The 26582-nt window shown below is 39.9% G+C and overlaps 1 protein-coding gene across 24 annotated transcripts in view; it reads right to left on the reverse strand.

The window, feature by feature from the left end:
• Nucleotides 1-4456: 4456 nt before the first annotated feature.
• lrrfip1 (LRR binding FLII interacting protein 1) overlaps nt 4457-26582 on the reverse strand; it is a 147119-nt gene continuing 124993 nt past the window's right edge. For 19 of the 24 annotated variants that reach the window (XM_033024303.1, XM_033024301.1, XM_033024292.1 and 16 more), the window contains 2 exons: nt 26120-26246; nt 17767-23246 (listed from right to left, as the gene is read on the reverse strand). In XM_033024303.1, coding sequence (XP_032880194.1) covers nt 18916-23246; nt 26120-26246 — 4458 coding nt within the window. In that variant the 3' untranslated portion in view covers nt 17767-18915. Of the gene's footprint in view, nt 6871-10128; nt 10234-11066; nt 11165-13311; nt 13430-13926; nt 13977-17766; nt 23247-26119; nt 26247-26582 lie in introns of those variants that run through there. The other 5 variants (XM_033024304.1, XM_033024305.1, XM_033024306.1 and 2 more) reach the window with 5 other exon arrangements.

The raw sequence follows: 26582 nt of genomic DNA on the forward strand, positions 1-26582 counted from the left end.
ATATAATATTGTTCTTCACTTCTTTTAATTGCAATTATCTTGAGGGGGTTGTTATCAGGGGTCTCTTAGGCTGAAGATAAAAAATTCCACATCCTGTTTCCTCATCTTTTTCCACATAACTCAATACATCTACATACACATACCTGTTTTCTGGGTGGACCCTTAATCTAGATATAATTTGTTTCCCATACCCCTTCGTCTGCAGGTGTGCAATTTATTCCAAATAATTCTACCCCGTCCTGAGCAATCTCATTAAAGGTGCAACTGTAACCACATGTCATCTATAAACTCCATACCATGTTCTGTTAATCCCAGAAACAATAATGAACCTGTGAGTAGCTGGCAAAGTTCATGCTCAATGGCCAGCTCCTCTGGCTGGATAAGCAAGCCTAAACTCTGAACCCCTCCCAGATCTAACTGCCTTTTTAACATTCACTTTTAATCCCATGACCTTTAATAATTCTGAAAGCTCCTTTAAGAAGCTGCTCTTACTCCACATTGGAATGCATGATCAATTGGATGTCTAATGGGCCTGTCCCACTTAGGCAATTTTTTCGGCGATGACAGGCGACTAGGCTGTCCCCACATGGTCGTGGGATGATGCCTGTATGGTCGTGAGTAGTCTCCTCAAGTTGCTTAGTCATAACGTTTTTCTGGTCGCCGCTGGATTTTGAAATGTTCAAAACTTTTCGACGACTGTGGGCTTGACGTAGCTTGTCTTCTGTCGTAGGTGCTGTCGTAGGTTGTCGCCAGGATAACGCAGGTTGTCGCCGGGTGCTGACTTTGGTGAATTCCATTGGCGACAACCTATGTCAACCAGCGACAGGTACCGACGACTGAACTGTCTTCAGTTGTTGCCGACAGGGTCGTTACTTGTCGTAGCTTGTCGCGGGTGGACGTAGGTTGACTTTGGTTGTCGTAAGTTGTCGCCTGTGTGGTCGTAGGTTGTCGTAGGAGTGATCTTAGGTGGACGTCCTAATGGGTTGTCGGTAGCTTGACGTCGACTAGGTGGTGGGTTGTCGTAGCTTGTCGTAGACATTGTTGCAGGGGGAGGGGGGGTCTAGTCGCCACTTTTTCGGCGACCTGCTGCGACTGACAGTTGCCGGCAGTCGCTCAAAAAATCGCCTAAGTGGGACATGCCCTTAAGTTAACTAAATGATGGACAGATTCTGCATACACCGTTGAAATGTATTATTATGAAACTCATGTAAATACTTAATCTACTGGTGCCGCTTAAACAAACTTAACAATGACTTGTGTATGCACCAAAGTAGACCAAAACTGATTTGGAATGATTAATACGATGAAAAATGCTACTCATGAGGGAATATAGTTAATCAGTCTCAGTTTCAGTTGCTCCTATTGGAGCACAAGCAGGAATATTTTTTGACATCTGTTAATTTATTATCCATGTCTATCTAGTTTCTTCATAAGGCAAGGTTTGCTCATGAATTCTGCTGTTGCTCTTGGCATCCCTTGATACATAGTTTGGCATTCACCTTCATGCTTGTTACATTACCTCTTCACACATGACACTCTTAGGAGGATTTGCATTCCTTACTTTGATCAGGCCCTTGACACTCCATGAAAATTGGGTTAACTGTATAGCTGTCCCATTTTCCCTCTCTATGTCTATCCATAATCTCATATAAAATAACTCTTTTGGCCACGATTATAATACTACCTCACAGTTAATTTTAGCTCCAACATAATTTTCCCTCCACCTGCCAACTATTCAGTCAACCTCTTCATATTTTACATACATCTTCCCCTTGGGTTTTTGTTTTACTCCCTCGTTGCCATAATAAACTGCTGCGCATCAGACCACAAACCTATTTGCCTTCATATTAACTTTAGTTCATTTATTTCAGGATATCTGAGAAACCAGTTTTAGGTATGGCATTGAATGCCATGTCAAGGTTTGCAGTCAATGATTAAAAGGAGCCCCCTACAACTACACAATCTCACATCACTCCTCGCATAGCCTAATGTGGATTGATTAATCATTCAGTCAGTGAATCCACTGTTGAGAGGACACCCCCTCATCCTTTCGTGGCTGATAGAATTCTCAGTTTAAAATTCCTACAAGCGTGTTGCCCATCTTAGTGATAATCTAGTGTACATAGTCAAAGAACATAAAAACAGACGCAAGTCTGAAGAAGGGTCTCGACCCGAAACGTCACTCATTCTTTCTCTCCAGAGATGCTGCCTGTCCCACTGAGTTACTCCAGTATTTTGTGTCTTATCGATTTAAACCAGCATCTGCAGTTCTCTCCAACACATAAAAACAGGCCCTTTGGCCCAACTCGTCCATGCTGACCAAATTGACTCATCTAAGCTCATCCCATTTGGCCCATATCGCTCAAAGCCATCCTATCCACATACGTGTGTCTTTTAAATGTTGTTATAGTACCTGAATCAACTACCTCCTTTGGCAGCTTGTTCCATATATCCACCACACTGAGTGAAAAAGTTGCCCCTCAGCTTCCTATTATTTTGCCCATCTCTCCGTGACCTCTGTCTTCTGGTTCTTGATTACCCTACCCTGGGTAAAAGACCCTGTAATTACCTTATCTATTCCCCTCATTATTTTATACACCTCGATACGATCACTCATCAGCCTCCTGTGCTCCATGGAATAAAGGCCTAACTGAACACTTACTAATGCGGCCTCTCCAACATTTTGCAGCCCTTCTTAAATCGAGGCCATTAGCCACCCTCGCCTCATCAGGCACCGCACGATAATTCACTTACCTCAATTTCTTCTCCAGCATCCCACAGTATTCTTGGTTATGCCTGATCAGGCCTGGGAGATTTATCTACCTTCACATGCATTAGGACAGGCAGCACCTTCTTGACCATAATATGGACTGTCCTCAAGACATCTCCATTAACCAGTACCCCAGCCTTCATATTTTCCTCCACGGTAAAAACAGAGTATATATTAATACTCAAGCTGAATAGCAATAGCTTATTTCTAACAACGTCCATGCAATACCACTAAATTGTGAACCTCTATAAATTGTCCTCGTGTGCAGGTAAGTGGTAGAATCTGGGGGAAGTTGATGGGAATCTGGGGAGAATAAAATTGTTTTAATGGAAAATTTAAATAAATGGTACTGGATGGTCATTATGCACTAAGTGTGTCAAAGGACCAGTTATTGTGTTATATGACCATAAATTATATACAATATTATTATAGTACAATATTATTTTAACTACTCCTTTTCATTCTTGGGTTCCAGTGTCTGGATTAAACATGCTAGGCAGCTGGATAAAGAATAAACCTCTCTTCCCATTGGGGTCATTATCTGCAAATATATGGATTATTGTCAAGTTTTGTCTAGATACTTTTATAAAGTGCCTACGGCTAACTTTCAACCCTAAACATTGCTGCTATTTAAGAATAATTTTTTGCCAGGACTACTTGCGCTAATTCCAATAAGTAGAATCTATTTTATATCTTGTCTAAAAGATAGTCAATAGCTCCCTCTATGGCATCTATGTGTCAGCCTAAGTTAACCATATAACAATTACAGCACGGAAACAGGCCATCTCGGCCCTACAAGTCCGTGCCGAACAACTTTTTTCCCTTAGTCCCACCTGCCTGCACTCATACCATAACCCTCCATTCCCTTCTCATCCATATGCCTATCCAATTTATTTTTAAATGATACCAACGAACCTGCCTCCACCACTTCCACTGGAAGCTCATTCCACATCAAGACGTTCCCCCTCATGTTACCCCTAAACTTCTGTCCCTTAATTCTGAAGTCATGTCCTCTTGTTTGAATCTTCCCTTTTCTCAAAGGGAAAAGCTGATCCACATCAACTCTGTCTATCCCTCTCATCATTTTAAAGACCTCTATCAAGTTCCCCCTTAACCTTCTGCGCTCCAGAGAATAATGACCTAACTTATTCAACCTTTCTCTGTAACTTAGTTGCTGAAACCCAGGCAACATTCTAGTAAATCTCCTCTGTACTCTCTCTATTTTGTTGACATCCTTCCTATAATTGGGCGACCAAAATTGTACACCATACTTCAGATTTGGTCTCACCAATGCCTTGTACAATTTTAACATTACATCCCAGCTTCTATACTCAATGCTCTGATTTATAAAGGCTAGCATACCAAAAGCTTTCTTTACCACCCTATCTATATGAGATTCCACCTTCAAGGAACTATGCACGGTTATTCCCAGATCCCTCTGTTCAACTGTATTCTTCAATTCCCAACCATTTACCATGTACGTCCTATTTTGATTTGTCCTGCCAAGGTGTAGCACCTCACATTTATCAGCATTAAACTAACAGGCCTATAATTGCTAGGTTATAACCAAGTTACATACTCAAGTCTCCTACGGACAAGGAAGATGGTCTATTTGTATAAAATAGTACATCCGTATTGTATCAGAAATTAAATATTAACAAAAAAATAACAGAATCGACAATCTGATGGTCTTTGTAAAATGTTTTATTGGTTTGAGAATGTAGTGTCAGCATTAATACTTGTGTTGCAGTAAATGCTTCTTGGAAATTGCAGCTGATCTCCCATTCTAAAACAAACTGAATCCAATGTAATATTTTAAATTCCCCAGCAGAAAACTCTCTTAACCAATGCTCCTGCACAAGAGACCTCAATAAGGTCAGGAAAGAAAGCTCAGCTCGCTGCCTGAGGTAGTATCTGTTCAGGAGAGCAAAAAAAAACATCATGTACAACATGTGAAAACAGAATTTTATAAACTACAGTATGTACATTTCTCTTTAAATCAAACAATGGACTGGTTTCAACAGTTCTTGATTTAACAATATCCTATTATTGCCATCTTCTGTTATTGTCTGTGCCAAATGAAATCACTTAATACTTCCAAATTCACTTAATTCCTCAAATCTAAATATGTCCCAGTCATATATCTTGGGAAAGAGATGCTTGTTTCTTTTTTTTATTAAGTGGGCAAACACAACTGAGTTGTTTTTTTAAATGAATCATTCCTTCAGCAGTTAGAAGCATGCTGCCTGTCCTGCTGAGTTACTCCAGCTTTTGTGTCCCTCTTCAGTTTAAACCAGCATCTGCAGTTCCTTCTTACACAGAAGCATGGTTCGTTGCAAATGCAGCCGGATCTGATACTTCAGGTAGAGGAAAGGGATGAAAAACATCAGTTGTCTGGAATGTGAGGAAAGGGATGGACAAAGCCACATTCTTCCAGGAAAGAAAAATAACTATTCCTTGAGCCACAAAACTTAGACCTCTATTGACCTCACCTTTGTCTATTGATAACTGCATTGTGGTCAAACCACCATCGCCTATGTCAAAACATGTCCTGCTAAAAGACAACCAGAGGTCAGACTATTGCAACTTTCACAAGAACTATCTGTCTATAGTAAATAGCTATACTGTTTCTTAATGGCCTCTTTCACCTCTACCCTCTTTCATCTCTTCATCATTCCAGACAACTGATTTTCATGTTATCAGAGAAAACAGTAATTGTTTGGAATATCTCCATTTCCATGTATGTCCAATTAACCGTTAAAACCTTTGTTTTACAAGACGCAATCAATTTGGCAGAATTAAATGATGACGACAAGATTAAATCTGGAGCATTAACTGAATTTAATCCTCAGTGTGATAATTTAAAGTCATTTTCAAGACTATCACTATATTAAGTGTCCTGCTGGTTTGACTTGCCTGAGATGCCCAGAATTCTCTTCTGACTGACTAGAGATTTATTCTCATGATTTGATTCAACTATTCTTTGAAGAGTATGCTATAATCCATGTACCACTTGCAATATTTCCTTCCTTTCTTTAATTCTGCAATCTCCAGTGGTCGAGTCCAGGGCTATGAGCAAAGCGTGGTAAAAATATTTTAAAATATGAAACTAAAGATTTAAGGGAACATGGTGCAACTGGCCACATTCGTCACTGTATTGGCAACTTGACAAATTATTGGTCGCAACCAATAAATCACAAGTCAAGAGTGTTTAATTGTCATATGTACCGGTAACGAAACAATGAAATTCTTAGCTTTACAGGCCAAGTAAGATTTTAATTGTTCTGTTCCCGGTACATTGATCTTTATACCAGCATTGAACAAGAAAATAAAGTGCAATGGCTCACCATCACATTTAAAATAAATTATTCCCCCCAGATTCTGGAAATGCAAGCTTTTCTCTCGTTGACCTGGCAGACAATTAAGGGGCAGTTAATAGTCAACCATGTTGATGTAATATTGAAGTCACAAATAGGTTAACACAGGTAAGAATGCCAATTTTACAATTATAAATATAAATCTGAATCAGTTGTGTTTTTAAAACAACTCGATACCCCCGTGGTTACTTTTTTGATACCATTTAATAAAATGTTCAGTTACTTGAAGCTGACTTTTAAGTTGATTGAAGTGTAAAATAAACTCATGTCCAATGATTTTTAATCCAGTAACATTATCCTGCTCTAACTATACTCTTCTCTGCTGGGGTTAACATATAGCTTAAAACTAGATCCCCATAAAGCTCGCCTATTACTTGCTGATGGAATCATAGAACAATATAGCATATTATGAGGCTATTCAGCCCATCATGTCTCTGCTATAAGTGTTGACTGCGAAGCCTTCTAAACAAAATAGAGTAAGTCGCAAGTCAGAAACATGTGCAATTTTTTTCTCAGCAATGTGTCATAACAGTGAAGCGTCTCAATACATCTTTTTTAAAAAAAGCATATTTTTATAACAAGCAGCTGGGCACACGTTTGACAGAAGGCGCCTCATTGCTGTGATAGCAGGGCACTCCGGTTAGCTTTCATTTTCTCCAGCCTCTTTGATAGGTGGGTGTTACTCATTTCTAGCTCCTCAATTTTATCCAATGCCGAACGGACCTATTGAGAGAAAGTAGAATCGTAAGATCATCCCAGATTCATACGTGAGATTCAAAGTTACACCATACGTGAGCACCTATCCAAGTTACACCAGCAGAAATGATCATACAATGAAGTTTGGAACACAATAGCAGCCCTGATTTTATTACTTAATTAGATACAGCCCTTTCATTTGGGCTACCATATTATACAGAACCAATTGTTTGTATTGAATGGATCCTTAACTCAGAGATTTGTGTTAGGAAGAGGAACGAGACAGGGATGTTGTCTTAGCCCTACCATGTTTGCTATATATATTGGCTCAAGCGATTCGTCAAGATAGGGAACTGAGGGGAGTAACTATAAGAGACAGAGAACATAAAATTGGCCTTTTTGCAGATTATGTAATGATGTATCTCACGGAAGTAAACACCTCATTTCCAAGGATGATGGGGGTCATAGAGAAATTTAATTTTTATGCAGGATATAAAGTGAATATTTCAAAAACTCAAACCCTCCTATTTAATTGTCCTATTTAAATGGGACTCAAAATCAAATACCTAGGGGTACATATAACAAAAAATATATCAATGTTGTATGGGGCCAATTATAATCACATCAACCAAAATATAAGAAAGTATATAGAAAGATGGTCCACCTACCCAATGGATTTTAGTAGTAAGATAAATGTGGTGAAAATGAATATTTTGCCAAGGCTTTTGTACTTGTTTCAATCTCTGCCAATAGATATACCATTAAAACAATTCACGGAATGGGATAAATTAATATCTAGATTTATTTGGGAGGAAAGAAGGTCAGAATTCGATCCACTACACTCCAGTTGCCAAAGGACAAAGGTGGAATGGCACTTCCAAATTTTAGGATATATTTCTATTCAGCCCAACTTCGACCACTAATTAATTGGTGTGAGGACAGCTATATAGCTAGGTGGAAAGAGATTGAGACATATATCCCTGACTTCCACATCCAAACACTCTTGGGAGAAAAAGCGCTTCCTGTACATATCAGGAGTATAATCGATCCAATAACGATATTTACTTTAGAAACCTGGTTCACTCTTACCAGACAACTTAAACTGAATAAACAACAAAAAGTTTTAAGATGGATAGCTTTGGATAATGAATTTAAATCAGGGATGTATGACTCAACATTTAAAGAGTGGATGAAGAAAGGAATGACTGCATTTTGTACTGTTATTGAAAATGGAGACCTAAGAAGTTTTCAAGATTTGAAGGAGAGATTTGCATTTCGGAACCAAGACTTGTTTAGATACCTCCAACTGAGAGATTATTATAATAAAAAAGTAAAAAGGGAGGCACTAGAAGAAAAGAATCCAGTGATAGAAGTTTCTAGTTAATGCGTATCATCAAAAAACATAAAGGATTATTTCTAAACTTTATCATAGTTTAATGGAATGTCAAGCTAAAACTACATTTTATGTAAAGTTTAAGTGGGTAAAGGAATTGAACATCACAATCTCAGAAGAAGAATTGCATCATATGTGTGTAACACTACAGACATCCACTAATTCACAAAAATTGAGAGAATTTAATTGGAAAAATGTGATTCGTTTCTTTATTACGCCTAACATAAAAAGCAAGCAAATTCTAAGGCAGCAAACATGCTGGAGGCAATGTGGCCAAACAGACGCAAATCATGCACATATCTTCTGGAGTTGCCCAAAAATAGAATCATTTTGGGACAGAGTGAATTCAGAATTAAAGGAGGTATTAGGATATATAGTCTCCAAGAAGTGTTCCATTTTATATCTGGGTAATATAAATGCAGTGGTGCTGAAGGAAGATCATTACTTGGTTAAAATCCTACTCACAGCTGGCAGAAAGGCCATTACAAGAAACTGGCTTGCAGCGGACACACCCAGACTTAGACAATGGTTAGACATAGTACAGGAAATATTTGTCATGGAGAAAATGACATATTCTCCAAGAGTGAAAGAAGACGAGTTTAACAGAAAATGGGAAAAATGGATTAGGTATAGAAATAAAGACATCAACACTGTATAATTTTATTGACAATAATGTAAGTTATTGGAAAATGTTTTAATAAGAAAATAGTTCTGTATACTTCACCATTAACTGTAAAAGAACCCCCCGCTACACTGTTGTACGTTTCACTGCATTGTTGTATGTTTTGTTGTTATATTTGTGTTTGATTTGTATATACATAAAAGCAATAAAGACTAAAGTGGAAAAAAAAGAACCCATTGTTTTGGGAAATTTGTAGTTTTTGCATTTTCTGACCTCTCCAGAATAAAATTTGCGTCATCAAGTTGCAATTTATTAAAGGAAGGAAACATTATTAAATCACTGTCACAGTGGAAAAGTAAACATTTATCTTGAATAAAACAGTAGTGGCTTCGACTATTTCCAGTTATGTTAAACCCTCTATAGATAGGGGTATGCCCTAGAGAAACTACAGAAAGAAATGCAATCATTTTTTCAGATGAAGGACTCCAATTACATGAATAGACTGGAGAAGCTATAGTTGATCTCCTTGAAGCAAAAAAGGTTGAATTTTGATAAATAAACAGAAAATTCTCCCATTTGTGAAATATAGTCGACAATGTAGATTTAAGGGGAATGGCAGGAGAATTTAAAACAAATTTGGGAAAGTTGGAAATATTGGAAAGCTGTGGTCTGTAATACAATGCCTTAAAACATTTAACTGTATTTTATATTTCTAAAAAATTAATTTTATTTAGCACGGGAAGGGGAAAAAATGCAGGGCTATGGAGGAATAATCACAGATTTAGGCCAAACGTGAATGCTCATAAAAATATAACTGTCTTGATAGGGTGAATGGATTTCTTTTCAGTTATAGCAATTCAATAATTAAATTCAAGCAGAGATCACATTGGTCATACAATGCTGAAATGGATTATAAGATTCTTGAATATCTCCCATAATCTAATCTCACCAACAATTTCCTTTTTTAACTTCATAGTTTAACAGCAAATATTAATATTATTTTCACCACTGTTTACAGGATCAATTTCCAAATAAAGGCAATTCAAACCAAATTTAGGGTTGGCTGCACACAGAAGACTACATGGGGTATTGCGTCAACTAGTGAGACTGGCATGTTGTGAATATAAAAGCACTCACAAGCTCACCTAAATAAATAACATTGAGTTTTTTTTCAATATAAAATTCTAAATGCACATTAGCTTTTTGTTTTTGCATCTATTTATATTCTACCACTGAGATTCCTTGTACAATTGTCAAGTCTTCATCTTACCTCTCTTTGGAGTTTCCGCTTCTCAGCTTTAAGTTCATCTTCCACTTTCTCTGCATTTTCCGCTGCTGTCTTGTACCGTAACACCTGGCTTTCAAGTCGAATGATCTGAAATAGTTCCCAATTCGACCATGCAGCCCGCCAGCCCGCCCAAGAAAAAATAGTACATTAGGCAATTTCTTAAGGGGTAGATGGAAAGCATCACATTAACCTCGGACAAAAAGATACATATGAGTAGCATTCAATAACTGATAAACGACAGAGTGGTAAACAACATACCTCACCGCTTCACACAATTAGTTAATTTACCAAGTTTAGTAACTTAATCAGTATTTATATTGTTAATAAGTAAATAATAGCCAATCAATTTATTATTATGCATGTGGTTAGTTAAGCTTGGAATGTTTGTCAAAAGTAAAGGGGGGACTTCTTGTTTGTCATAAACAATGTTAATGAATTTTCAACATCCACTTGAATGAGAAACTGAATATATGGCACTTCAAAAGTATATTGTGTGGAATCAAGACCCCTAGTGAGGTACGTCCCAAGCAGAAATAAGGCAAGTACCAACTGAATCAAGATGGTAGAAGTGTACTTTCAATACAATTCCTTGACCTCAAATCACAATTATTTTTGCAAAAGAGTGAATCTTTGCACCAGTGATCTATCTCGGTTAAAAGAATGGGTCCTGGATTTTACCATCTTTTTTTTAACCAATTTTAATATTTAAATTGGTTTAGAAGAACATCTATGATCTGAAAAGCACACGAGGGAGATTGAATAGGTAGGCTGAGATAAGAAGTAAAGTCCCAATATTGGGATGTGTACACAGGGTACGGGAGGAGATTAATGGCTGGTTGAGAATCAACGACAATTGAGTTCACAAGGCTAACTTTTTTTCTCCTATGCTTTCTCATGCAGGAACACCATTAAATTCTTACATTTTGTTCCAGTGCAGTTATTTCCTGTTCGGTCTTTGTGAGTTTAAACTTGTAATCGCTGATTTGTCTGTTAGCATCTCCTTTAAAGGAAAATTCACCTGTTATGATAAGCGAAGTCTCAGGTTCATTTTGAGACAGTGAAAGATTTGCAAGTGATCAGACATCTGACCTCTAGATAATATTAATACTTGACAATAACATATTTTTAGCAGTAACACCGTAGAATGAGTCAAACATCAGGATGAGGTCAGATGTCTGATCACCCCTTCTTCAGACTTGTTAGGGGAAAGGGAAACGAGAGATATAGACAGTGATGTAGAGAGATATAGTCAAATGAATGAAAGATATGCAAAATGATGATAAAGAAAACAGGCCACTGTTAACTGTTTGCTAGGTGCAAACGGGAAACTGATGCGACTTGGATGGGGGTGGGATGGACCTCTCGCTCTCAGGAGGTCACAGGCGGCAGATGCTCCAACGGTGGCGGGTCCCCACAGTCGAATTTGGAGTCAGCGCTGCGCAGGCGTCAGGAGAGGACCCAGCAGCGGTCGAGGGCGGGTGCCGGCGGTCGAGGTCAAGGAACTTCAAGGAACTATGTACTTGCACTCCTAGAACCCTCTGCTCTACAACACCTCCCAGAGCCCTATCAAACACTGTGTAGGTCATGCCCATGTTAGACTTTCCAAACTGGACCACCTCACATTTCTCTGAATTAAATTCCATAGACCATTCCTCATCCCATCCTGCTGTAATTTTTGATAACCATCTTCACTATCTGCAATACCACCCACCTTTGTATCATCTGCAAATTCGCTAATCCTGCCACGTACATTCTCATCCAAATGGTGAATATGGCAATTGAGGTTGGAGGATGATGAGCGTGAACACAAAGGCTATAAATGCTGAAATCGGATAAGGAAGGAAGGTGATAATGGAAACCATTTAAGGGATGGGCTAATGGAACCAGAAGGAGGGAGATGGAGAGGATATGGTGGGCGAAGTGGGTGGGTGGTCGACAAATTGAACTAGGATGGGGACGGTGGTGAAAAAGAGTGATGGGGTCTGTAGAGTGGTCACCTTCCTTATCCGATTTCAGCATTTATAACCTTTGTGTTCACGCTCATTACCCTCCAACCTCAATTGCCATAGTCACCATTTGGATGCGCCCTCGACCGCTGCCGGGTCCTCTCCTGACGTCTCCGTGGCACTGACCCCGAATCCGACTGTGGGGACCCACTGCCAGTTTCTCAAGGGCCGTAACCTCGTTGGAGCATCTGCCGCCTGCGACCTCTTGAGAGCGAGATTTCCGTTCCTCCCCCACCAGGTTCCTGTTTGCACCAAGCAAACAGCTAACAATGGCCTGGTTCCTTTATCATCGTTAACCATTCCTTCTCTCCAGAGATGCTGCCAGTCCCGCTGAATTACTCCAGTATTTTGTATCTAGAAACAAAACTATATTTGATTGATATACAAGCCCAATTGGTCCAACACATTTTACTGAATAACCTCGTTAAATCCTGTCCGATACAAAAAGGCCGAATACAAAATTTCCTGAAATAGACACGGAGTGGTGGAGTAACTCAGCGGATCAGGCAGCATCTCTGGAGAATATGGACAGGCAACTTCTTCAGATTTATGTAGGGGGGAGGGGGAGAAAGCTGGAAGAGAGGTGGGAATAAAGCAGCAGCTGCAGTTCCTTGTATCTACAAAATGTTCTTAGATCTGCAAATGTTTACAAGCCAGTATAAGCAGGAAATTGAATGTCAGGCAGGAATGCTGACCTGTTTTGATGTGGTGAAGCATGTGGTGAGTCAAGAGTGTTTTATCGTCATATGTCCCAGATAGAACAATGAAATTCTTACTTGCTTTCCCTGCATGCTTAGCATTTGGTAGAATGTTGATTCTGGGTAACAATGCAGTAACCTTCAACATGATTGCTACACTTTCTCACTGCCATTATTCCCATGTTATGTAGCAAGAGAGAGCCAGGAACATGTGATTGAGCAATTTTAATTACAGATATATGCATTTTCAAATATATGCTGCTCAACGTAACAGGATGAGTGACAATTTGATCAGGTTGGAAATCCAGTGAGCAAGGGTGCCATTCTCAAAGTAGGCCAAATTGAGCATGAATCCATTAGAGTCCATGAGATCTGTGTTTAGCTACTATCTAATAAGAAGTATACTTACACACTGTAAGCAAAGATGTACATTAAGCAGAAGACAGGAATTTGAGACTTACTTTGCACATCAATCACTTGCACTTCCATCCCATTTTCCAAGATTGTATCACTGTTTGCTGCCTTTTCTGTCATTCCAATCATTGTTTTCTCATCCAGTTGTGCCTTCAATTTTTTAATCTTATGCAAATGAAATTCAAAATCAGAAATAATTTTGCACAAGTTAAGTATGAACACAAAATATTTTAAATACATGAATAACTAATCTGATTTGAAACCACAGTCCAGAGATGCAAGGTTAGCATCTGACTTAACAGGGCTTCAGTTTGTAGAAAAGAAACAACTAATAAGGGATGAGAGACAAGAAAGGATGCGGATCCTGGAACCTTGATAAAGCTTCCTATTTCCTCTTATTCCCCACTTCCCTCGTTGTTATCTCCCTGTTTCCCCCCGCCCTTTTATTTTCGTACTGCCCTCCTATACTCCAAACAGTTCCTCATCCCCTTTCTCAGCCCTTGATCCCGAACCCCCCTTCTTTAATTTGTTCCATTTTCCTACCTGTTCCCTCCCATTCCCATCCTCTTGCTCCTTCTCAGCCCACCCCTGCAACTTGTTGACACCCCAAATTGCTTTCCTCCTCTTGCCTCACCTATTCTCTCTACCCCAGTGGTCCTTACCTGTTCTAATAATGCTTCCTTTTCATCTACAAATGTATTCACCCTAAAATCTGCAAAGGGAAAAAGAAATCTTTATGAACAAGCAAGGGCAAAATTCATTCATTTAAAAGAAAAACATAGGATAAAAGAGAATGAAGAATGCTGAAGTTAGTGTAAAAAGTTAAATGAGTTATTCACATACCACAATGCACAGCAAGGGTGAGCCCAGGTTTAGTTCAACGTCAGTATGAGTGCTGGAACCTCGGGCTGCATGCAAACAGTCTAATCTTCCATTTTGTTTAGCATGCAATTTCCCTATGACCAAACAGAACTGGAACACAAAATCTCATTATCCTTGTAATTTGGGGTTACATAAAATATTATAACACACCAGAGAGAAAGGGAAGATGAATAAAAGGGAGGAAGAGAGAGAAAGGGAGAAATAAAGGCATGCAGTGGAAGAGACAGACATAACATATAATGTGAGATAGCCTGTGAAAAGGAAAGATTGAACTGACAGCATGAAAAAAGAGCAAATTACATAGCAAAGGAAAGACTCAGAAATTACACCGGGTGTGTGTGCACGTGTATGATAGAGAGATAGCGAGAGAAATATCTGGTGGATTGGCAGCTTTGCTCCCTGACAACATGACAAATTGCCAAATTGCCTTCATGCATTTCATCAGCCACACACACGCATAGTGGTTGACTTGCACGGTAACAGTATGTGAAGGGTGACCCTTGGTGTGTTATAATTTCATTGGACTATTGCAATTGACAGGTTACTTCTTCCAAAAGGAGTTTACAATTAGTTATTTTAGAAGTTACACAATTATTACAGTTAGTGGGAATGAGCAGACAACTTGCGGAAATGATATATGACTTACATGGAAAGACAAATGTTACATAAGACTTACAGTAAAACACCAAAAATCTAGATGTGATTGTTCAGAAATCCTGACGGTCTGGCATGTTTTAGTAATTAGTCTGGAATATCAGCCAGGGGTGAGGGTGGGTTCTAGACTGTGGGTTATGTGTTTAGTTAGGGTTAGTGTTAGAACACCATGGATCAAGAATCTGGGTAGGTTGTGGCTGGACCCAGCGTTGTGTGTTTGTAAATTTCCTGCTTCCTTTAAACTCACCGGCTTCACTAGAAAATGTATTACACTGCTGTGTAACATGAGATAAAAAGTGAAATAAAAGTCACTTGGGGTTTTAATAGGAGTTATATCCAATTATGCAGGAAATTGGATACTGGATATCCAATTGAAATATTGCTCCCAAGTCCCAAGGATGTCAGGCCAAAGTCCCTAGAGTGCCAGATATTTGCAGTTTTACTGTACTTAGACTTGTCACAAAAAATATGATCACCAGGAAAACATATGCTGGAATGCAAATTTCTAACATTTTGTTCCTGAGCAACTTTAGTCCAGTATGTTACCTTCTGGCTACTCTCAGGAATACAAGCCCATTCTGTGGGGAGTGAATCCATGATGCACTTTAAAAGTACGGTGAGTGTCTGAGTCTTTGTACTTTAGAGTAGAGGGTTTGCCTGTATTCCTCACACCGACCTCTTTCACTGATTTTGCCTCACCCACAATGTTTAGTTTAGTTCAGAGATACAGCATGGAAACAGGCCCTTCAGCCGACAGAATCCGCGCCAACTAGTGATCACTAGTACACTAGTTTTATCCTACTCACTAGTGACAAATCTCTGCCAATTATTTCACCTTAATATAATGGGTTGTATTCGATGGTGATTTTTGTCATGCAGTGTAGTGTGGAGGGCTGTGTCTGTGATACCGATAGTAATGAGACAAGGTCAGTGTTTGTGATTAATCCACACACTTAGGTATTTATCTGAATATCTGAAAAGCTACATCTGTATTCATCCCATGATCGACACCTGTGAACGCATTGGCAGCTCCTTTCTGATGGAGCTTGCAGGCGAATGGAAACATTTACAATGTTACCGATTGTTTCCGATACTAATAAATCAGTAGTAAAGAAAGCAAACTCAATGTTAGCATTTATTTCAAGAGGGCTCGTATACACAAACAGGGATGTAATGTTGAGGCTCTATAAGGTGCTGAAGGCCGCATTTGGAATATTGTGAGCAATTTAGGGCACCATATCTGAGGAAAGATGTGCTGGCTCTGGAGAGGATCCAGAGGAGGTTTACAAGAATGATCCCAGGAATGAGTAGGTTAATCTATGATGAGCGTTTGTCGGCATTGGGCCTGTACTCACTCATTGAAATATACAGAATAGTGAAAGGCTTGGATAAAGTGGATATGGAGAGGATGTTTCCACTAGTGGGGGAGTCTTGGACTAGAGGTCATAGCCTCAGAATTAAAGGACGTTCCTTTAGGAAGGAAATTAGGAGAAATTTCTTTAGTCAGAGGGTGGTGAATCTGTGGAATTCTTTGCTACAGAAGGCTGTGGCAGCCAAGTCAGTGGATATTTTTAAGGCAGAGATAGATTCTTGATTAGTATAGGTGTCAGAGGTTATGGGGAGAAGGCATGAGAATGGGGTTAGGAGGGAGAGAAAGATCAGCCATGATTGAATGGTGGAGTAGACTTGATGGGCCGAATGGCCTAATTCTACTCCTATTCCTTATGATCTTAAGTCAGGAACATGATGTACATAAGTGGCGGGGTTCAGGGTGGGGTGTGGGGGTACTCCAATCCATCCATGTGAGAGCACTAAAATGGGGTGGGAAGAGGGTAAGTGGATTGCTCACCCATTGCCCAATATTCTATTCTCACTTTACAAAATAGAGTTTTAACCCGGTAAACCTGAACTTTTAACAGTGACAGAAAAAAAGTATTTGAAAGATGAATAACATGTGGATTACCCTAAACAGAGAAGGTGTTGCATGATTAGAGCAGGCTCTGTGGGCTGAATGGCTTACTTCTGCTCCCAGTTTCACTATCTATTTCTACTAAACATAAGAGTCAAAATGCAATAAATTCAATTTAGTGGCATGAACCATGTGAAAGCAGGTTCTCCCCTTACCCTACCTTTGGTTCAGGAGGTTTGTGTCAACTCCCTAATGATAATTATTAACTATCCTCCTAAGCAGAGATCCTTTAGCTCAACCTGCAATCCGTCCCATACTTAAGCAAGTTTTTCATTCCTGTTACCCTTAGTACTCTTGGAGACTTCAACCGTTTGAAAGCAGACCCACAGTGATTGGTTGGTTTCTTGAAACCTTCCTAAATACTCAATCATCGAGTGCAAGACCCAAAGGTAAGCAGAGGACAACATGTGACCGGCAAAGGTTTACAACAAACTTAATCCTGTGCTCAGCCATTATGAACAACACTTTTCAGCAATGTTGAATTGCCATTTGGGGGAAGATAAGAGCTTAGTAGAGTAAATTGAATTATTACTCTCAAATCAAGAGATATTGATGAAGGTGGAGACCAGCGTGAGGCTGGTAACTTAAAGCAGGTACATAACAGATATCTAAACTCATACAGACACATGACACAAAAGGTCTTGGCACGTAGCAAGATATGTGCAACATACCACCCACCTGCACAGAGACATTTTTAATTTCCTGCATACTAATCATATTTCTTCGCAAATAAAGGGGCAATGAAACTGATGAATCCATTCCCCATCTCCTCCTCACATATACCATGGATAAAATGGTCAATTGAATGGCCTGCAGCAACCAGCTAAGTTATTATTGACAGTTTTATTATTCTATGTTGCCACTATGAAACGGTAGATCCATATATGCATGTACTCAGGAATAGTCTGCGCCCAAAACCTTTCTCACACATTGATTGGCAGTGTCACAGTTCAACTTAAAACATAAAATACAGAATGACTCTAAACTCAGATTGATCAAAATATTCATATTGTGACTTTTTATTCAGATTCCAGCTGTGTCACAGTGCCTCATTTATGCAATGTGCCTATTTAAGACTGTTAATGACATTAATCCATATGAAAACTGTAACATAAGGCTAGACACAGTAGCCAGTACACCATGACTTTTCAACTCTCCAAGATATGTATTCAAGGCACAACAATAAGAATTCACGTAGTTTCTGATGCAATCTGTGCTTCATTTAATTTTAAGCAGCTGTTCAGGGTTTCTACGAGCCGTGTGTCTATCTTCCTAATTTCACAGCAAAAATATATAATAAATGAGGTGATATTTTTCAAACAAAAAGCAGAGGAATAGCAGCCACAAATCATCACATGCAGTTAAGTAGACAGGCAGCAATATTGTATCATAAAGAGTCTCTCTCTAACCCAAGAGTCACTACACAGTGTTCAGAACATCTCTAGCAAACTTACCTGTCCTGGACATTGATCAGAGACAGAAACCCTACCAGGTCACTACGCAGTAGTTATTAGAGAGTGATCAGGAGCAAGAACCTTAAGAGAGTCACTGGATACTAGTCAGGGTGAGGAATCTGTCTGATTTGCGCAGCCTAATTCTGGCATGTTGTGACCCAGTTGCAGCCCCTTTCCAACTGCTCTAGGTTCAAAAAGAAAAATAACCTGGATCCCTCCAATCTTTATCGTGTACTGACAATTCATATTGATTTTGCATTCAAAACACTTAATTGAGCAGCAAGTATTCATTGTATCATTGCTCAGCACTAATGGAACAATCATGCCCTTGATCTTCATATTGCACCATGAAATTGTGGCTACATGGCAGCACGATGATCAGTTTAAGACAGGTAGCCAATTGTGACCTGAGGAAAGTGCAAGGTTTACCTTGATCTGCTCACAAAGACCGTGCACATAATGGGAAACTGATTGTACAGGCAAGATGTGCAGGTAGCCAAAGGCTAGAGAAGCTGGGTGCTGGTGAAGCAGGATAGAGCAAGCCTCAGAATATAGTGCAAATAACAGCTCAGGGCAAAATTAAACTTCATCATAAATGACAAATATACAAATTTATATTAAAATAACAATTCTGATAAAGTGATTTATTACAGTATGATTCTATAGTGAAATCTACTGACTTCTAATAGATCTCATGATAATGAACACTCATCTTTACTTTTGCTTTTTCTCTTACTATCCTTTGCTGTCTCAGAAAGCCCCATTTCTTCATCTGCCTTCATATTTCCTTCTGCTCCACTTATGTTGGACATACCCTTCTGACTCTCACTCTGAGGCTGGTCCTCACCATAACTGGATTGTCTTGAACTATTGTTCCTATGCTGGCACTTCTGCTCATCATACTCTGCATCCCTATTACAATCAGTATTAGCTTTTAGATTCTCACTGGACCTGGGTTCAGCCGCACTTTCAGCAGATGTCTTTTCCCTTTTCTCCTCACTCTTAGGTGCCTCATCATCTCGAATTTCACCTTGCAACATTTCATTTGTCTCTTTATCCCACTCAAACGGATCCCCTTTCTCAGAATCCTCATCTTTGCCTCTGATCTCTTGTTCTACAATACCACTCTGAATATTTGTTGTGCCTTCTATCCTTGTTTTGATTGTCTCAGAGTCCTGTATCGTTTGTTCTTTGTTGGCCCCAGAAGTATCTCTTTCACTCGTTACAAGATCCACTTTTTCACCATCTTGAATTCTTTGATTAGTAACTTCCCCCAATGACACTCTACCTATTGATGAATCCTGCTCCCCACCTTCTGCTAGTTCTTTTTGTTCTTCATTTAATTCACACCTTGCTTTTTCATCCTTTTCTTCGGAACTGCTATCAACCCTTTTTGACGTCTGGGTATTATCCCCAAATGTTTTATTACAACTATTGGTATCCAGTATTTGCTTCCTTTCTTTCTCACCCCCAACTTGCAGGTGCTCTAGTGCTGTTGGTTCTTCAGTTATTCCAGTCGTCACCTCTCTCACCATCTCTTGTTCAATTTTGTTATCCATTGCCTTGTGAACACTCTTGAAATTACTCTCTGGTTTGCCTTCATATATTTCTTCAAAGCTCTTACTCTGCAATTGATTGGTTTTGCTGCTCTCATTAACTTGGCCCTTTAAATGCCACACAGTTTTGTCATCCACGATTTCACCCAGATTTTCCTTTTTTGTCAGATCAGTAACCTTTGTTTCTTCTGATTTTTCAACTGTACATACTTCATTCTCCTTTCTCTGCTCTTTTCCTAGACTGTCTGTGCCATGTTGTTCTTCACTTTTTTGTCCAGTCTTGACCATTATCTTCTCTTTATTTTCAGAGTCTTTGAGGTCAAGCTCTTCCTCTCCTCGGGGTCTCTTGACCTCTTCTCCCTCATTACCTCTGGGCCCGATGACATCATCACCCTCTTCTATGGGGCCTTCGAGCTCATCATTCAAATCTCTGGGGCTTTTGATCATATCCTCCTCCTCCTCCTCCTCCTCCTCTCTGGACCCTTTAAAATTGCCGCCTTCCTCTCCTCTGGGAACTTTGACTTCATCCTCATCTCCTCTAGAGCCTTTGATCCCATCTTCACCTATACTCGAATCATCTGCTACAACAGAACCTTTTACCTCATCTGCATCCTCATCCTTGGGGTCAATGATAATATTTCCTTCTCTATTTTTTACCTTCCCACCTTCTTCTCTGGGGCCCTTAACTTCATCCTTTTCTTTTTCTGTTGGTTCCTTTACTTCAACATTAGAACTAATGACCACATTCCTTTTTTCACGTCTGACTTTGTCTTCTGCTCTGGGGTCTTCAATCCCAACCACATCTTTTCTGACAACATCCTGTACTTCTCTTCCAGGGCTGGTGACTTCATCTCCCTCATCATCTTTGGCCTGAATATTTTCTTTTTTGGTGCTTTTGACCTCTTCTTCTTCATCTCTGACCACTTTGTACTCTTCTCTGGGACTCTTGACCTCATCCCTCTCTTCATCTTTGACGTTATCATCTTCTTTGGAACCTTTGACCTCAACTTCCTCTTCATCAACCTCATCTTGCGTTTCTCTGGGAATTTTGACCTCATGCACCTCTTCATCTTTGACTTCATCATCTTCTTTGTAGCTTTTGACATCATCTTCTTCTTCATCTCCAACCTCATCGTCCTTGTCTCGGGGACTCTTGATCTCATTCCCCTCTTCATCTTTGACTTCATCATCTTCTTTGGGACTTCTGACCTCAATCTCTTCCTCAACTCTGGAGTTTTTGACTTTGGTCCCCTCTATGCCTTTGACACTATTATCTCCTTCTCTGGTACTTTTAACCTCTTCTCCGTCGCCCCTGGGGATATTGACTTCATTGTTTTCTTCAATGGGGCTTATGACTTCAACCTCCTCTTCACCTATGGCATCATCATCTACTTCTTTGATGGTTTGGGACTCATCCTTTTCTTCAACCTTGGAACATTTGATTTCATCATCTTCCTCTTCAGGACCCCCAAATATATTTGAACTGGGGCGTTGAAACTCACTTTCATCTGCCAGAATCTTAAACTCACTGCTTATATCTCCAGAGATGTCCATCGCAATTTTTTCTCCTTGGCTTTTCAAATTTGCTTTATATTCTTTCTGATTTTTAATGGTATCTTCTTTGGAACCTATAGTCTCATATCGATCACCACTTGCGATATTGCTGTCATTTTCCTGGTCATTATCCCTATCATTGCCTCCATCCACATCAGCTTTGGAGCTCTTGACACTCCCTTCACTTTTACTGACCTCATCTATCACCCACCTCTCTCTATAATATAAAATTCCATCTGTACCAGTCTCTTTGTCAGTACCTTCATCCGTTTCATAATCCTCAATGTCACTCTCTCTCATGTTATTCTCACTTTTATCGCTTCCATGACATTTAACTTTCCCTGCATTAACACCTTTATCATCTTCCCCGAGTTCCCTTGCTCTATCCTCATTTCCTTTGGGCGTCTTGACTTCGCTTTCAAATTCTACAATATTACTCTCGTTCTCAGTTTCCGTCTCATTTTTCTCCTCATTCAATGTAACTTTCAGGAGACAATCATGTTCTAAACTGCCTTCCACTTTTTGATGCTGCGACAGTTGTCTGGCTCCATCCTCTGGCTTTGCAGTTGTATTGGGCTCATCTTCATTTGGCAGCTGTTCTTTTCCTAGTTCACAATCCTTAATTTCCTCATCCTGTGGACACGTTTCTGTGCTCTCTTTCACAATCACATCATCCCTCCACTCTTGATCTTCATTATGAATGAGTGCATGGTTGACTTCATCTCCTTTCACAGGCTCTTTCTCCCCTCCCAGACGGCAAGCATCATCTTTGTTTTCTTCCAACTCCTGCATGGCTGCTCCAGTTGTTAAACCATTCACTACCTCAACTTTCTCTGCCATTTCTTCTACTTCTTCCAGCTCTTCAGAAACCGTGAATCCACCAACTATTGGTTGCTTCTTTCTCCCCTGATCGCTTAGTCCCTCTTTCTCTGTATCATCTATCTCATAGATGCCTTCTCCACTGGACCTTAATTGATCATTTTGATCTGACAGCATGACAAGCAATGGCCCAGTCTCCTCACTCTTGATTACATCACCCTGAAGATCTGATGAGCAGATTTCAGTCTCCAGCACAGTCCCAATGACTGCTTGCTCATGTTCTGTCTTTTGTATCACCACCCTACCTAGTTCCTTCTGATCAACCTGGTTAGATTCAGCAGGTATTTCTTGTGTTCTTGTTAAGTTTTTCCTTTTCACCTCATGTGACACTATCCCTACACAAATGTCCTCTCCCAGATCTGGCAACTTCTCCTGCAATTCATGCCCAGACATCTCTTGCCGAATAATTTCTACAGCTTTTTCTACTACATTCTGCACTATTTGCTGAGTTTTCTCCACAATCATTTGATAGTCAGCTCCTGTTCCAACAACATCATTGTGCACAACATTTACATCATTCCCGATTTCAATATGTTTTTCCTTGATCATCCCTCCATGGCAACCTGGATCTCCTTGTTCATTCTGAAACCTCGCTTCATCATTCAAAGTCTCTTTAGCATTCTCCTGCAGCTGATTCACTTCTATTCTTAGATCACTTCCACTCTCACCCTCCTCTCTGCAACTATAGCTCTGCATTGTTTCTTCAGATCTCGGGACACTATTTATTCTCTCAGTTACCTCCTTACCTCCTGTGTTTTGTGTGTCAAATGCACTTTTCACTCTGTCATCAAGATTAGCTGCAGTACATTCTATCTGGTCTGCATTTGCATTATCTCTTACAGTCACTGTTGGTGTATCAGTCTCAGTCAGTTCCTCAAAGCTCTCAGTTTTGTCCTTTTCTTCCACATTATCCATTAACATTTCCCGATTCCCAGTCTTGTCCATCTGTTCATCAGTTCCAGTATTCTGCATGTTTCCTTTTTGCTCAACAGCCTTCAAAATTTCATTCCTCATTTGCAATCCGTGGCATTCTCCTATAAGGATCATTGGAAGAGGTGAAGACAATGTGCCTGAGTTAACCCTTCTGAGTTAGGACCATTATCTAAAGAACTGTAATTTGACAAGCATTTGTATTCCTCAAGCAAAACAAATACAGATGCTGGAAATCAAATTAATTGCTTTGAGGAATGACCACTAATCTGAAATATCGACTTTGTTTCTCTCTCCACAAAGGTAACCTGATTTGCTGAGCATCGCCAGCATTTCCTTTTTTTATGTGTAGCCTCCCAGTTCTGGCTTTTGTAAAAACATTGTTGCAAATGTTTTCACAGTAGCCTTCAAGGGACTTTTATAAAGATTGATTAAACCTTAAAAAATAATATAATTTACTATCTATGTGTTTTTTTAAAAGTTATTTTCAGGATCTGGCCATTGTCAGCAAGGTCAGCTCTTAATGCTCATCTCCAATAGTCCATGAGACGGTAAGGTGCACCACCTTCTCAAACCACTGCAGCCTTCTTGTGAAGGTACATCAATGATGCATTTTGGAGAGAATTCCAGGATTTTGATCTAGAAATTATAATACATTTTTAAGTCAGGATGTCTTGTTTTATGTGTGTTTATGCCTTGTATATTTATGTCATATAAGAATCTGCAGATGTAATGTTCCCATACATATTTTGCCATTATCCTTCCTGATGATATAAGTAGTGATTTGGGAGATGTCGTCAGAGTAACTCCTGACACACTTAAGCCACTGTACACCATTGGTGGAGTAAATTAATGTTTCAGGCAGTGGATGGAACACCAAGCATCAAGCTTCTGGAGAATTGTAGACCTGCGATCATTCAGGCCAGTGGAAAGTGTTCCACCACATTCCTGACTTGCAAATAATGTAAATGGCTTGAGTGTCAGAAGGTGAACCACTTATTCAAGGAAACCCAGCTTCTGACTTGCTTTTGTGTCCATGATATCTATGTGATTGCTCCAGTTGAGTTCCTCCTCAGTGGTGGCCACCAGGATATTTATGATCGGCATTGTTAGCCACTTATCAGCCCATGCTTGAATATTGCCTATTGTCTGTAGGTGCGGACTGCTTCATTTGTTGAGGAATTGGGAATGGAATTGAACATTGTCAAATCATCTATGCTGATCACATGATGAAAGAAAACAAACTGGTGCAGCTGAAGTTGAATGGGACCAGGACACTGTCGTGAGGAATTTCAATAGCGACGTGCTGAGTCTAAAATGATCGATCTCCAACAAGTACAACCATCTTCTTTTGTGTCAGGCATGACTTAGACTGCTGGAGTGTTTTCTCCATGATGCCTATTTCTTTAATTTTATTGTGGTGTCTTGCCGTCACATTTAATCAATTGCTATATTGATTTCAAGGGCCGGCATTCTCATCTCACCTCTGGAGTTTAGTTCAGGTCCATGTTTAGACCACGGTTATACTGAGGTCTGGAATAGAGTGCCCCAGACAAAACGTATACTAGGCATCAGTGAGTCGGCTCCTGATGCACAAATGCTGCTCGATAGCACTGTCAGAGACAATTTCTATAACTTGTTAGTTAATTGACCAACAGTTAAGAAGCTAGATTGGATTTGTCTTTCCAAGGGCATTTGAATGGGACAAATTTGGGCAATTTTTCACATTGTCGGGTGGATGCTACTGTTGTAACTGTACTGGAACAGCTTGGCTAGATGTACTGCCAGTTCTGGAGTGCATGTCTTTAGGACAGCAGCAAGGATGTTGTTTGGTACCATAGCCCTTGTTGCATCCAGTGCTGTCACCAATGTCTTGATAACATGTGGACTGAATCAAATTGATTATTTTTGGGAATGATGGCAGTGGAATATAATTCTGCTTAACGGACACTTACACTTCAGTTTGTGTGGAGGGGAACCTTTGACAGTTGCAATAGCAAGCAGATGCCAACAGGTGGTAATGTTACTCTGTGGAGAATAATGTATTGAAATGCTCCTGGTAACAGCCACAACATTCTAAATTACATCACTCTTCCACGCTCCAATCTCAACCACAACATCAATGAAACTTGCCCTAAAATTCCTTGTAGTTAATATTAAATATAGAATCATTCCTATTCCCTCTCAGTTCGCTGCTCCTTTCACAGGCGACACAGCAGAATTTGTCCAATGTAGAGGGTAGCATTATCTGTGCAGTGAACCTCAGTACTGCAGCCACTCCAATTCCAGCTGGCAATAAAGTACGAGCCAGCATAGTGGGATAGCCCACAGCACTGGGATGTCCCCACCTCTATTATCTCATTCTTCAGTTCCATTCTATACTTGGGCTCTGACTGCAGTCCCTCTTTGCAATCTATAATGCATTCAATCTGAAGACCTCCCTCAAATGCTGTACTTGGTAGATGATTATCTTTCAACTTTCCAAAAAGGAGAAAGTCTCGAAAAAAATGCTACATTTCCTGCAAGACATTAGGTCAGACACTGCACTTTCATCTCTACCACTTGTTTCTAAATTCAGCCTAATGGCAGGTTTCCCATACCTACTGGTTGGAAGGGACCATCCTGAAATGGGAATGAGCTGACCACAAAAAGACACAATAATATTAACAATTCCTGATGGGTTATGGAGTTGAGATGCATCAGTTCTCTTGGACACACTGGTGCAATGCAACAATAAATCAGGTTAGTTACTGCATTGCCCTATTTATTCTGGTCCGATGGTTCTGGAAGGAAGAAAGTTCAGTGTTTTGCTACTTCAATTAATGCTCCCTAACAGTTTGATAACTCATTAACACACATTTGCTCTATGATCCGTATCACTTCCATTCCCGGCTGTTTCCTTTGGTCCTTTCATTCTCCTTTGTCAAGAGGGTATTTTCAAGGTTGAATAAGGACTCTTTGAGCATCCTGCACTTACCTAGGGGTTTGTCGCTGGAGCTCTGTTGCTGGGCCTCAGCCTGAGGCCTTGTCTGAGCAGTTTCTCTGTGTGCACTTCCTTCTTTGCCAACATGCTCAGCTTCTCCGTTTGTCATCAGCCCATGGGCCTGGGATAGAGAATGAACTATTGTTACAGGGAAGAACTGACCCCAAATCTTGCCAAGCTCCCCACACAAGTACAGGAACAATGTTTATTTAGCCTGGTCATTTAGATGCCTTAAGATCCTTCAAGTGGCTACCAGATGCAACACACTCAGTTTGGAGGCCTCAGGTATTGATATTTCTGATATAACGGTATATTAACAGTTTGGATGTGAATACAGTGGGTATAATTGGTAGGTTTGTGGATGACACGAAAAATTGTGGAACTTTGGATAGCGAGGAATTGTTGCCTCATGCTACAGCAAGATGTATGGAAATTTGGATAAAGGATTTGTAGATAG

The sequence above is a fragment of the Amblyraja radiata genome, chromosome 7 (assembly GCF_010909765.2).
Source record: "Amblyraja radiata isolate CabotCenter1 chromosome 7, sAmbRad1.1.pri, whole genome shotgun sequence".
Taxonomy (NCBI): Eukaryota; Metazoa; Chordata; class Chondrichthyes; order Rajiformes; family Rajidae; genus Amblyraja; species Amblyraja radiata.